General features: G+C 44.7%; 1 protein-coding gene across 1 annotated transcript in view; it reads right to left on the bottom strand.

The window, feature by feature from the left end:
* The window catches only part of LOC134944818 (protein mono-ADP-ribosyltransferase PARP15-like), a 163,631-nt gene that overhangs the window by 90,041 nt on the left and 60,030 nt on the right, over window positions 1–13,560 (bottom strand). The window contains exon 7 of the mRNA XM_063933705.1: window positions 4,188–4,250. Coding sequence (XP_063789775.1) covers window positions 4,188–4,250 — 63 coding nt within the window. The remainder of the gene's footprint in view (window positions 1–4,187; window positions 4,251–13,560) is intronic.

Raw genomic sequence — 13,560 nt, 5'->3', positions numbered from 1 at the left:
GAAGTCTGCTTCCCAGTTGTCCACTCCCGGAATGAACACTGCTGACAGTGCTATCACATGATTTTCCGCCCAGCGAAGAATCCTTGCAGCTTCTGCCATTGCCCTCCTGCTTCTTGTGCCGCCCTGTCTGTTCACGTGGGCGACTGCCGTGATGTTGTCCGACTGGATCAGCACCGGCTGACCTTGAAGCAGAGGTCTTGCTTGGCTTAGGGTATTGTAAATGGCTCTCAGCTCCAGGATATTTATGTGAAGTGATGTCTCCAGGCTTGACCACAAGCCCTGGAAATTTCTTCCCTGCGTGACTGCTCCCCAGCCTCGCAGGCTGGCATCCGTGGTCACCAGGACCCAGTCCTGAATGCCGAATCTGCGGCCCTCTAAAAGATGAGCACTCTGCAACCACCACAGGAGAGACACCCTTGTCTTTGGTGACAGGGTTATCCGCTGATGCATCTGAAGATGCGATCCGGACCATTTGTCCAGCAGGTCCCACTGGAAAGTTCTTGCGTGGAATCTGCCGAAAGGGATTGCTTCGTAGGAAGCCACCATTTTTCCCAGGACCCTTGTGCATTGATGCACTGACACTTGGCCTGGTTTTAGGAGGTTTCTAACTAGTTCGGATAACTCCCTGGCTTTCTCCTCCGGGAGTAACACCTTTTTCTGGACTGTGTCCAGGATCATCCCTAGGAATAGAAGACGTGTCGTCGGGATCAGCTGCGATTTTGGAATATTGAGAATCCAACCGTGCTGCCGCAACACTACTTGAGATAGTGCTACCCCGACTACCAATTGTTCCCTGGATCTTGCCCTTATCAGGAGATCGTCCAAGTACGGGATAACTAAAACTCCCTTCCTTCGAAGGAGTATCATCATTTCGGCCATTACCTTGGTAAAGACCCGGGGTGCCGTGGACAAACCAAACGGCAGCGTCTGAAACTGATAGTGACAGTTCTGTACCACAAACCTGAGGTATCCTTGGTGAGAAGGGTAAATTGGGACATGGAGGTAAGCCTCCTTGATGTCCAAAGACACCATATAATCCCCTTCTTCCAAGTTCGCAATCACCGCTCTGAGTGACTCCATCTTGAATTTGAACCTGTGTATGTAAGTGTTCAAGGATTTCAGATTTAAAATAGGTCTCACCGAGCCGTCCGGCTTCGGTACCACAAACAGCGTGGAATAATACCCCTGTCCCTGTTGCAGGAGGGGTATCTTGATTAACACCTGCTGGGAATACAGCTTGTGAATGGCTTCCAATACCGCCTCCCTGTCGGAGGGAGACGTCGGTAAAGCAGACTTTAGGGGAGTGCCTGAGTCCGCTTGTAAAGCCCCAGCGTCATGCTGAGGACTTGGCAGAAACGGGAGAGGGCTTCTGTTCCTGGGAACTGGTTGTTTGCTGCAGCCTTTTTCCTCTCCCTCTGCCACGGGGCAGAAATGAGGAGCCTTTTGCCCGCTTGCCCTTATGGGGCCGAAAGGACTGCGCCTGATAATACGGCGTCTTCTTATGTTGAGAGGCTACCTGGGGTAAAAATGTGGATTTCCCAGCAGTTGCCGTGGCCACCAGGTCTGATAGACCTACCCCAAATAACGCCTCCCCTTTGTAAGGCAATACTTCCATATGCCTTTTGGAATCAGCATCACCTGACCACTGCCTCGTCCATAACCGTCTTCTGGCAGAAATGGACAGCGCACTTACTCTTGATGCCAGTCGGCAAATATCCCTCTGTGCATCCCGCATATATAGAAATGCATCTTTCAAATGCTCTATAGTCAGTAATATACTGTCCCTATCCAGGGTATCAATATTGTCAGTCAGGGAATCCGACCAAGCCACCCCAGCACTGCACATCCAGGCTGAGGCGATTGCTGGTCGCAGTATAACACCCGTTAAGTGTATATACATTTTAGGATATTCTCCTGCTTTCTGTCAGCAGGTTCCTTAAGGGCGGCCCTATCAGGAGACGGTAGTGCCACCTGTTTTGACAAACGTGTGAGCGCTTTATCCACCTTAGGGGGTGTTTCCCAACGTGCCCTATCCTCTGGCGGGAAGGGGTATGATGCTAATAACCTTTTAGGAATTATCAGTTTTTTATCGGGGGAAACCCACGCTTCATCACACACTTCATTTAATTCCTCAGATGCAGGAAAAACTACAGGCAGTTTTTTCTCACCAAACATAATACCCTTTTTAGTGGTACGTGTATTATCAGAAATATGTAAAACATTTTTCATAACATCAATCATGTAACGTGTGGCCCTATTTGGAAGTCACATTCGTCTCTTCATCGTCGACACTGGAGTCAGTATCCGTGTCGGCGTCTGTATCTGCCATCTGAGGTAACGGGCGTTTTAGAGCCCCTGATGGCTTTTGAGACGCCTAGACAGGCACGAGCTGAGTAGCCGGCTGTCTCATGTCATCAACCGTCTTTTGTAAAGAGCTGACACTGTCACGTAATTCCTTCCATAAGCTCAGCCACTCAGGTGTCGACTCCCTAGGGGGTGACATCTCCATTACAGGCAATTGCTCCGCCTCCACACCATTTTCCTCCTCATACATGTCGACACAATCATACCGACACACAGCATACACACAGGGAATGCTCTGATAGAGGACAGGACCCCACTAGCCCTTTGGGGAGACAGAGGGAGAGTATGCCAGCACACACCAGAGCGCTATATATATACAGGGATAACCTTATAGAAGTGTTTTTCCCCTTATAGCTGCTGTTTTATTTATACTGCGCCTAATTAGTGCCCCCCTCTCTTGTTTTACCCTTTTCTGTAGTGCAGGACTGCAGGGGAGAGTCAGGGAGACGTCCTTCCAGCGAAGCTGTGAGGGAAAATGGCGCCCGTGTGCTGAGGAGATAGGCTCCGCCCCCTTCTCGGCTGACTTTTCTCCCGCTTTTTGCTGTATTCTGGCAGGGGTTAAAATACATCCATATAGCCCTGGGGGTTATATGTGATGTATTTTCGCCAGCCAAGGTGTTTCTATTGCTGCTCAGGGCGCCCCCCCCCCCAGCGCCCTGCACCCTCAGTGAACGGAGTGTGAAGTGTGCCTGAGGAGCAATGGCGCACAGCTGCAGTGCTGTGCGCTACCTTGGTGAAGACTGATGTCTTCTGCCGCCGATTTTACGGACCTCTTCTTGCTTCTGGCTCTGTAAGGGGGCCGGCGGCGCGGCTCTGGGACCGGACTCCGAGGCTGGGCCTGTGTTCGGTCCCTCTGGAGCTAATGGTGTCCAGTAGCCAAGAAGCCCAAGCTGGCTGCAAGCAGGCAGGTTCGCTTCTTCTCCCCTTAGTCCCTCGATGCAGTGAGCCTGTTGCCAGCAGGTCTCACTGAAAATAAAAAACCTAAAACTAAACTTTTACTAAGAAACTCAGGAGAGCCTCCTAGAATGCACCCTTCTCGGCCGGGCACAAAAATCCAACTGAGGCTTGGAGGAGGGTCATGGGGGGAGGAGCCAGTGCACACCAGGTAGTCCTAAAGCTTTACTTTTGTGCCCAGTCTCCTGCGGAGCCGCTATCCCCCATGGTCCTTACGGAGTTCCCAGCATCCACTAGGACGTCAGAGAAAAATAACGAGCGAACAACTCGGAATGACCCCCATTGTTTCTGTGCAGGGTAAATACTGGCTGCTTTACTTTTACACTGCAATTTAGATTTCAGTTTGAACACACGCCACCCAAATCTAACTCTCTCTGCACATGTTACATATGCCCAACCTGCAGTGCACATGGTTTTACCCATTAGTGTGCTTTTTTCGTTTGCTAACAACTCTGAATAACCCCCTATATTTGTATAATTTGGTAATTTGACTAATATTCTGTGATACAACTGTTTCCCGTGCAGAATCACTCCCTTTGCATTTGAGAGGGAATTACATACCTCCCAATAGTCCCAGTATCGGTGGGACAGTCCTGGTTTGAGTGGACTACCCTGTCATACTGTGACTGGCACAGCTGTCCAAATTTGCAGCAGTTTTGGTTTTATGCATCCCAAAAAAATTATATTTAAGCTAAAATCACATATTGTGGGTGTAACCATGATTTATCACCCATTATTACATGGTCACACCCCAGGCATGCTACAGCCACACACACCATACTGATTTTCCACCTCCAAAAGTGGGGAGGTATGGAATTATACATATATGATTGCTTTATTTATTTATTAGTTTATTTATTTCAAAATACCAATCTCTTTGCACTCTTCTTTAACAGTGTCCCCAGCAGCAGCCAATATTGCTCCAGAAACACCTGCAAGAAAAATAATACACATTACAAGCTAGCACTACATTTTCAGGAGGTAAAAAGCATGTTCAAGAATATGTTTAGCAGTCAGTTATTATGTGTATCTATAATTCCCTATATGTGAATCGTGGAAATATGTTTTCCTTTCCTCTGACACTGCTTCTGTATCCATATTATTCTAATAATTTTTTATGGACAAAACTCTGAAGTAAAAAGTTTATGACAGGTGTGGCAGTTCTATCTTTTCCGCACATCTCTGATCAAAACTCAGCAAATTTCCAGCAATATATACTGCTGCACCTGTGTATAATGCCCACATGTACCCTTTGGCTCATAGGGATCAGTATGAGATCCCGGTGGTCGGGATCCCGGCGGTCAGGAGACTGATGCCGGGATCCAGACAGCCGGGATCCCGGCGGCGAGCGCAGCATGTCCCCTCGTGGGCTCACTGCGCTTGCCACGCTTTGGTTGCCACAGGGTTCTATTCCCCATCGAGTAGTGGCGTGGACCACCACCCAAGTGGGGGAACTAGCCGGCGGTCGGAACTCCAACCGCCGGTATTCCAGATGGTGTTGGCATTCCGGCGTCGGTATCCTGACCGCTGGGATCCCGACCAATTGACTGCCTCCCCGCTCACATATTGTGTGTAAATCTGGCTCTGGTACTAGCCAGTGCCCCCTCAGCCATATACCTCACCGCACGTATCTGCCAAAAATATGTATTTATATCTATCTTGCTAATGAATACTGAGAACTAAGGGCCTAATTGAGACCTGGTCACCGTGCTGCAAATTTGCAGAGGGCTGCAATCAGATAGTCGCCGCCCAGGGCGAGTGAAAACCCGCTCCGTGCATGTGTGCAAATGCATGTGTACGCCATGCGAAAACTTCTCCAGACAGCGGACAGCTGCAAATCCCTTCGCAACTAGACCAGGACTTACTGTACTCCTACAGTGCGATAGAATCAGGCTGTTCGGGGCCGGAGCTGATGTCACACACCCTCCCAGAAAATGATTGGGAATGCCTGCATTTTTCCTGACACTCACAGAAAACGGCCAGTGCCAACTACAAACGTCCGCTTCCTTTCAATCACCTTGCATACGCCTAGCGATCTAAATTTTTGCACCATTCTGTTGCTGTTTGGGCTCGTGTCTGCGCATTGCGGTGCATATACATGTGCAGTCATAATCAGCCACTGTGCGATTACACACTACAGCAATCAGGTCTGAATTAGGCCCTAAATTAGAGATAATGCGTTAACTACATAACATTAACACGTTAATACAGGTGCAATAAGTTTTACACAATAAAAGGGATAATACATATACTAAAAATAAAAAAAATAAAAATACAATTTACAAGCACAATTTCCCAGCAGGAAAATATGTATAAAGGAATCCTCCATAACGGGCATATTTTTGAATGTATCTTTTGAATGTACTAATGTGCAATTTTGAGGATAATTAGCTAAATTCTCCCCCAAGCCCTTAAATTTGCATCTTTTTTAGTAACCAGATAACATTTCCTATACTTACAGGTGTGTCCACTTACATCTTTGCTTTTTTACAACATGCAAAACACGGCTAAGCTGTTTTTCACGAGTAGCGAGTGGATGAATTTTAAAAATTTTGTTTGCCATAATAGAATATGTATAAAGTAACATATTAAAGAAGCAAATTAAGAAAAATCACAAGGCATGGCTAAATCTCTGAGTCTATGGCATACAAAACTGTGCCATACATGGCAGGATATAGCAAAGATGTATGTGGACACATCTGTATGATAAGTGGTCGAAATCGGAATTTAGAAGTGGGGGTATGTAATATTTAATAGGATGGCCAGGGATCTGGGGTACACCTAGAACTCCAGAAGCTTTATGGATTTTGATAATGTGAAATCAATTTAGATACTTTTTAACACTATATAATATAAAATATACCATATGATAAAGTTATCCAACTTATGTTCCCTATGTTGTCTATCCTCCTCTTCTCCATATCTTTTTTATTTTACCTTTACTTAATGTCTCACGTCACCCCTGCTCCTATTACTTTCTCCTTTCCTTACTTACCCCCTGCACCATTCATACCCTCTATCCCTCTTTAACCCTGCACATCAGTCCATCGCTCACCTCTGTCCTTCGGTCTCTTACCCCTGCACCTATTACTAGCTCCTTTTCTTAATACCCCTGCACCTCTCACTCCCTTCTTCCATACGCCTCTCATTCCCTCTATCACCCTTGTGCCAATCAATTTTCTCCCATCTCTATTGTTCTCCAGCCAGCAGCTGTATCACTATATCAAATTTGCTGGCTTACATTTCTAGCAATTCTGACTAGCTGGTCAGTTGGGTGGTGGGGCGGGCAGTGGGAAGATTCAAGCGTAAATAGATCCCTCTCACTTTCCCTTCTCCTGAACATTTGTCTGGACACAGTGCAGGACACGGTCTCGTGTCCCGATTCCTAGCGGTAGTGGGTCTCCTTCTCTCCACCAATGAGAAGGAAGAAGGATTTGTCAGTGTCCTCGGTAGATGCTCAATGCACAAATGAATGCACTGAGCAGACCAATAGTATGCACAGCAGTGAGTCAGATTCACAACTGTGCAAGAAAAGTAAAAATGCTATGCCCAGTGCTTGAAGTGGCGATATGCCATACCACTATATACCGCCCCACTTCGAGCAATGCTTGCAATGGGAAATGCGATCTGCCCAAATTTACTAATAACAAGTTGGGGAAAAAAATACTGGAGGGAGACCTGTGATAATAACACTATCTCCAGATAGCATTAATAGGGCATCTCTCCGGTTCCTCTACTTCTACACAGCTATCTCTGCTGGCAGTAAAGGCTGAGCTCAGTGACAGCCCTTGTGATCAGCCATGTGTGTTTGATAGACCACAGACTGATCACTGTGTAAAAAAGATAATTAAAGTTAGAATTTTTTTTTATTTCCGGAGACCAGTGATCCAGGAGGGCAGATGGTCATCTGATCTCTGTATGCCTGCTGTGACCCCCAGTGCAGTAAAGTGATGCTGTGAAGTTGGTATCTCACTGTACAGCACCAGGAGTCACAGCATAGCACAGAATCAGATGACCGGCAGCCCTTCCAGATCACCGATCACCAGTCCTGGCTACAGGTAAGTATACGCGGGGGGGTTGTGGGGGATAGGCAGTGGGGGTATCTTTGTCACATGTTCAGGGTATCTTTGAAAAAAAAAATACCCATAGAATTGTGGAATTGCGGTAAGAGGATTCACAGGGACAGAGCCTCCTCACAAGTTCTGTCCCTGCATGCCTTATTTGCTACATCTTAGTGAATTTGGGGGAATTTATCACAGTAGTAGTACCCTTTACACATTATGCCTACACAGTAGTATCTTTATACACGTTACGCCACACAGTAGTGCCCCCTAAACATTGTGTCCACAAAGTAGTAGTGCCCCTTACACATTACTCCCACACAGTAGTAGCGCCCCTTACACATTATGCCCGCACAGTAGTAGCGCCCCTTACACATTATGCCCACACAGTAGTAGTGCTCCTTACAATTACTCCCCCACAGTATTAGTGCTCCTTACATATGCCCATACAGAAGCATACCCTCCAACTTACCTTTTTGGCCGGTACAGTAACATTTTGTTATGGTCTGTACCAGCCAAAAAGGGTCCTGTACTAATTTTCAGTGTCTCCCTTGTCCTATTCACCCCTATCGCAGCGCCTCATGGCCATGTCCACTCTACCCATGGCCACGCCATTTTTAGAATTTGTACCAATTTATTCTTTAATGATATTATTATTATTATCCTTTCTTTATATAGCATCATGAGGGTTCCGCAGCGCCCAATTACAGAATGCATAAACTGACAAAGCTGAATATATTTGTCCTATTAAAAACACGTTAAAGGTTAAAGAACACAGTACGCAATTGGCGCAAAAGGTACCGCAAGGGTATGCGCAGACGCTGTGCACAGGGTGTGAACACAGGCATTGCAGATACTTACAGAATTAAACTAGAATAACTATACCTTAAGGAATGTACTTATACTGTAAACCTCTGTGTAGTGGTAGAGTGTAGATGCAACACAGTGTAACCTTATTAACTTAAAAGCTGTTTGAGCGTCACCGACGCTCTGAGAATACTTAACACTATAAGAAATACACAGATACCTGGGCTTAGGGTCTAACGCCTTATATATATATTATGGATGGTATGCTTGCAAAAGAATAATACAATACAATTATACACTACCAATATAACATAGACTAACTAACCAGATAACTACACAGGAAATACAATACAATACAATTTACGTTTAAGGGAAAATGAGGGAGAAAGAGAAGAAGAGAGAGAGAGAGAGATATGGCTCACAATAACAATAAGAACAATATGATTGCAGATAAAACTACACATGTGAGAGACAATCGCTGCGCAGTTAGTCAATGCTGAGAATCTTTGTGGAGAAAATACTTGACCTTACCCATACTGGCTGTCCCTATATACACAACCCTACAATACCGCATGGGACAGAAGCTAGACTCCATTTTGGGAAAACTCCCATGATTCCAAAGACTGCACCACATGGTTGAAAGGGGGAGGGGAAAATACCCGGCAGCAGCCATTTTAGATTTGCAGGTCCAAACACATGGCACTCTCTGCTACACCACAATCACATAGCAGAAGACTCAAGACTCCATTTTATTCCAAAATGTCCAAGCCTCAAAACAATGCATATGTTCTGATTTTACAATTCCAAACCATCTAAATCACCTTTCACAATTACAATCCAACTTCCTAGAACCATCTTATTCAATTTCACATTCCAAACAACTTCAGTATCTCAATAACCAGAGCATATTCATCACAAGACCAGATCACAATGTAACCACACATATCAGCCTGCCATTGCTACCAGCACATATTCCCAGATCTATCACACAAACAAGTTACAATATCCTATTTAAACCAGCACCATTGACCTTAAAGCAATCTGTCTATATTTCCTTATCTAGCCATGTGAATTCAATACTTAGCCTTTAGTTTGGAGGTCAGTCCTGGGGATGTAGCCGCCATGCTGCTGGGTGCCAGGTAGCTGTGTGAGTAGCTACAGTATATCTGTCCTCAGAGGCCCCAAGCAAACTGAAACTGACCTCTTTTCTAGCCATGCCTGTTTTCCTAGTTCCTGGGGGAGGGGTCTCTCTTGCTTTGTATATGCTAATCAGGTTCAGCCCTGAAATCTTAGTAAAGGGTTGGCTTGATCATTCATTGTTCTAACAAAATGATCTTAGCTTTTATACATATAATCATATCTATCCGCTGCAATGTCCCACAACTTCACAACAAGCCTCAAACTAACCCACACATCAATCTGCTTGCTTCAATACCAAACATGACGGGCGCATCTGGTTCTGTTCAAATAATACACATTCATGACATCAATTCATCAGCCAATTCTAAATCTCCATGATGTCTGGTGCCCGACATTATCATAACCATGTACTGTATGAAACAAGCGCCGAATCCATCTCCGTGCCATGTCTGAGCAAATGCGTGTGTTACCATATATTGCTGTGCTCGCTGCGCATATTTGCAAGTATAGCGACTTAAATGTGTGTAGTTTGTATGTTCTCTCTATGTAATATTTTTGACTTTGACAGTCCACCCTTTGGCAGTCACCAATAACTGCCACTTCCTAAAACATTTTCAGAAAGAGAAAAATATATGTCATATGTAAATACATTTCTATGATTGGGTAAGGGAGGAGAGAAGAAGGTGGGAAAAGGTATGACCTAGTGAGATAGCAGAAGCATGTGTGTATGAATCCATGTTTGGGGGGTCATGTATCATCGTGCCGTACGTGTTGTACATCAAGCTTCGAGGTATTGCGAAGTATACATTTGAATTCCTTCTTATCCCGTATTAAGGGTCTGTGGATGGGCTGTCAAACTTTACCGAGCTCTTTTCGGCTTTGCTTGCAACAAAATGGGGTAGCACATCTTAGTTGATGATACATGAATGGGGGGATATGCGATTGCTGATATCTGTGCCTGTATTCCCTATCGACTATGTGTGTCATTACCTGAAGGTTGTAGAAATGAAGATAAAGAACAATTATGGTAAATGCAGTGGTATTCTATGTCAGGTTAATGTACATTTGTCGGTTGAAGTCTTGTTCGGTGTCTGTTGGTTGCAGTCTTCTTTGTGCTTTTGCCCATAAGGTGCGAGCAAAAGCTTTGTCAATGTCCATAGGCTTACAAAAGTGTTGGGCTAGCGTAAATTTTAAATTTCTAGGGAAACTGGGGGTCTATGGCATAGTTCATCAAATATCTGTGTATAAGGTTGTCAAAACTTCTTCTTTAATCCATCAGTTGTCTGTATACAGGCTCATCAAATTCCTCATCCAAGTGGGTCTTTTTACCTTGGAGAAAACGGAGAAACAGGTGAAAGAAACGGACCGTATAATCGCATTTTCATCACATCATTGTTTCTACCGTTGGGTCATAAATCAAATCTATTGGAATTACAATTTCCTCACTCCTTAGACTCATTACCTCAGGTAGTACTTTTCCAATATAACACAATCCTTCAGAGTTTGGGGCAAGCCACTTTATACGCCTTCCTCCCGCATATGAAATATGCATCATCGGGGAGAACATATGGGACGGAGTAGGACATTACCATATTACACATCTTCCATGTGAAATCTCCTAACCCTAATTCTCCCATCTGTTTAGTACACGTATCAGTTTGTACGATATGTGCACAGTATCCTGGTGATACCTCTCCAACTCTCGTAATCCTACTTCCTAGGGTATACATATACCGGAAAGATTTTCCTCTACTGGCTATGTGGCGTATAAGTTCTGTATCTGTGGGCATTCTATCTGCTCTATATGAAAAGGTCATGGTTTGGTTATTCCATGACACTTCCCAATTTCCCGGCCTTCGGGGATTGGAAATGTTAAATCAGATTAGGGACCTATCCACATGATATTGGTGGAGCTTCAAACTAGGAGGGCTGGAGATATTAAACCTCCTGTCCACCGGTCTCCCGCCCTTTAGCTCAAGTACCTCCCCTACCGTTAAAGGGAATGGTACTAATCCTGATTTGCTATGGCCTTGAGGTACTTGAGAGCATACCCAACAATCTGTCTGATTTAACACATTACCCACTAAGGAGTGATAGTCACTCAATGGATGCCGGTTCATGTTAATGTTAAAACTGGACTGACATTCCTTGATGCACCCATCCTCTACTACACTGTCACAGAGTCTACAGATACAGTTCTCTTTTCAGCTAACAATGTTTACAAATAACATGGCTGCTAGATCGTTTCCGGTACTCGCCTTTGCTTGGTGGTTGTGTTGCTATTGGAAATTTACACCTCCGTCTCAGTCATCAGAACCTTTCTGGATCCTTTCTCGACCTCACTGGTACTCTCACCGAAACAGACTGCTCTGGTCAACATCAGGGTCAACATGAAAAATCCATATCACAGTCTCTTGGGGCAAGTCCATCTTACAGGAGGAGAAAAGGAGAAATTTGTAATGGGGGTACAGAAAATCAGTTTGAGGGGGAGAGAAACTTGTTACGATAATTAAGTTCTCTAGTCTTTGTCGTTCTTCCTGTTCTGTCATCATCTCAAAGGTGCTGTCTCTCAGTCTTCCAACCGAACATTCCGGTGATGCAATATTCCTTCCAAACCAGCGATCTCTCTGTAAGGAGCAAAAATCTTGCATTACCATTTGTCTAACTGATGTGTGACATACCATCTTTAAAACATGAAAACATGAGAAAGAAGAGAGAAAACAAAAAAAAAACAAAAGAGAGAGAGAGCAATTCATATATGTATATATCACATAAATCAACAGAGAACAAAAACAGGGAAAAAAAACATTTTTCAAACATTTTAAAACATTGTCAGATCATCAGGCTGTCATATCTACATGTCCAATGGTTTCCTTGCGCAGTCCCTCCCACCAGCACCTCCATACTCCACCCTCTGTATCTGGCCAGAATACATTGATGCGGATAGGTCATGCTGGGGTTTGGTAGACTTCTGCAAAGACCAAGTAGATATGCAATGTTTGAGTCCTATCAATAATCGTCAGAGATGGGGAGAGAAAAGAAACATTTCACAGATACATTTACAACGCTTCACCCGGTCATTCCTGTGTCTTCAGGGAATGACCTCCCAATTTATTAACTGTTACCTCAGGCTTACCATCCGTCCTAGTGATCACCTTTCTTGACTACATATTATGGGTGTGGCCCAAAATTCTTCCTATATGATCCCTGATTATAATTTGGTGTGTCATATTCATGGTCATATTCATGTCTAGGGGGTCTGACTTTATGTGGGCTGTTGCAGTTACTGGCATAATGCCCTTCTCTTTTGCAAAGATCACAAACCCTGGGCTTCCTCCAAGTGTCAGTGAAATGGGGTCTTGGTTGATTTAATGCCTCCTCAAACGCTTGGATGCTCATCACCATCAACCGCTTTCCCTGTGCTTCCCTGATTCCTTGGATACCATGATTATGTTGTTGTCTAGGGGGTTTATATACCTTCTGTAAATTTCTTGATCTACAATCTCTTGCATAATGGCCTTCCTTCTGGCAATTATAACACCTTATCACCTTGGACTTACCCACAGGGATCTGAGGCTCCTTTGTTTCCCTTTGCTTGATGCTGGTTTGCTCATGCCCAACAGCAGAGTCCCTTAATGCAATTACTGATTTATCTCTCCAGTATGGATTGGTGATCTGTATCCTTGCTCTCAACACTTCCTTTAAACCATCCATTAGCACAGATACTGCTACTTCTCTGTGCGGTGCACTTGTTTCGATGTTTTCTATACCCGTATACCTAGTCATGTCCTGCAATGCCCGGTGGAAATAATTAGAAATACTTTCCCCTTTGTTTTGTCTTATGGAGAAGATTTTGTTCCACTCGACAATGGCTGGGAAATATACTTCTAACTGTCGGTTGATCTGCTTAATACATTCCTGATTGTGTTCCTCCGTACAAAGTACCTCCGTGTCTAATTTACAATCAGCAATAAATTTCGCAGGGTCAACACTGGAGGGCAAACATGCCCTCAGCACTGTCCGCCACTCTTTGTTGGTGGGTTCTGTGGAGTTTCCTAGTTCTTTAATGAACTTTTGACATGCGACTAGATTTTTCCTAGGATCAGGAAATTCAGACATAATTGATCTCAATTCGGTCCGGGACCAGGGACAGCGCATTGCACTGTCCTGGACGGGAATGGTTCCCTGATCGTCGGTCTTCCCATTGGGGACTGTGATCACCCTGACAGGACTA

The sequence above is a fragment of the Pseudophryne corroboree genome, chromosome 7 (assembly GCF_028390025.1).
Source record: "Pseudophryne corroboree isolate aPseCor3 chromosome 7, aPseCor3.hap2, whole genome shotgun sequence".
NCBI lineage: Eukaryota > Metazoa > Chordata > Amphibia > Anura > Myobatrachidae > Pseudophryne > Pseudophryne corroboree.
The sequence above is the reverse complement of the archived record's forward strand: the minus strand, read 5'-3'. Positions and strand labels throughout refer to the sequence as shown.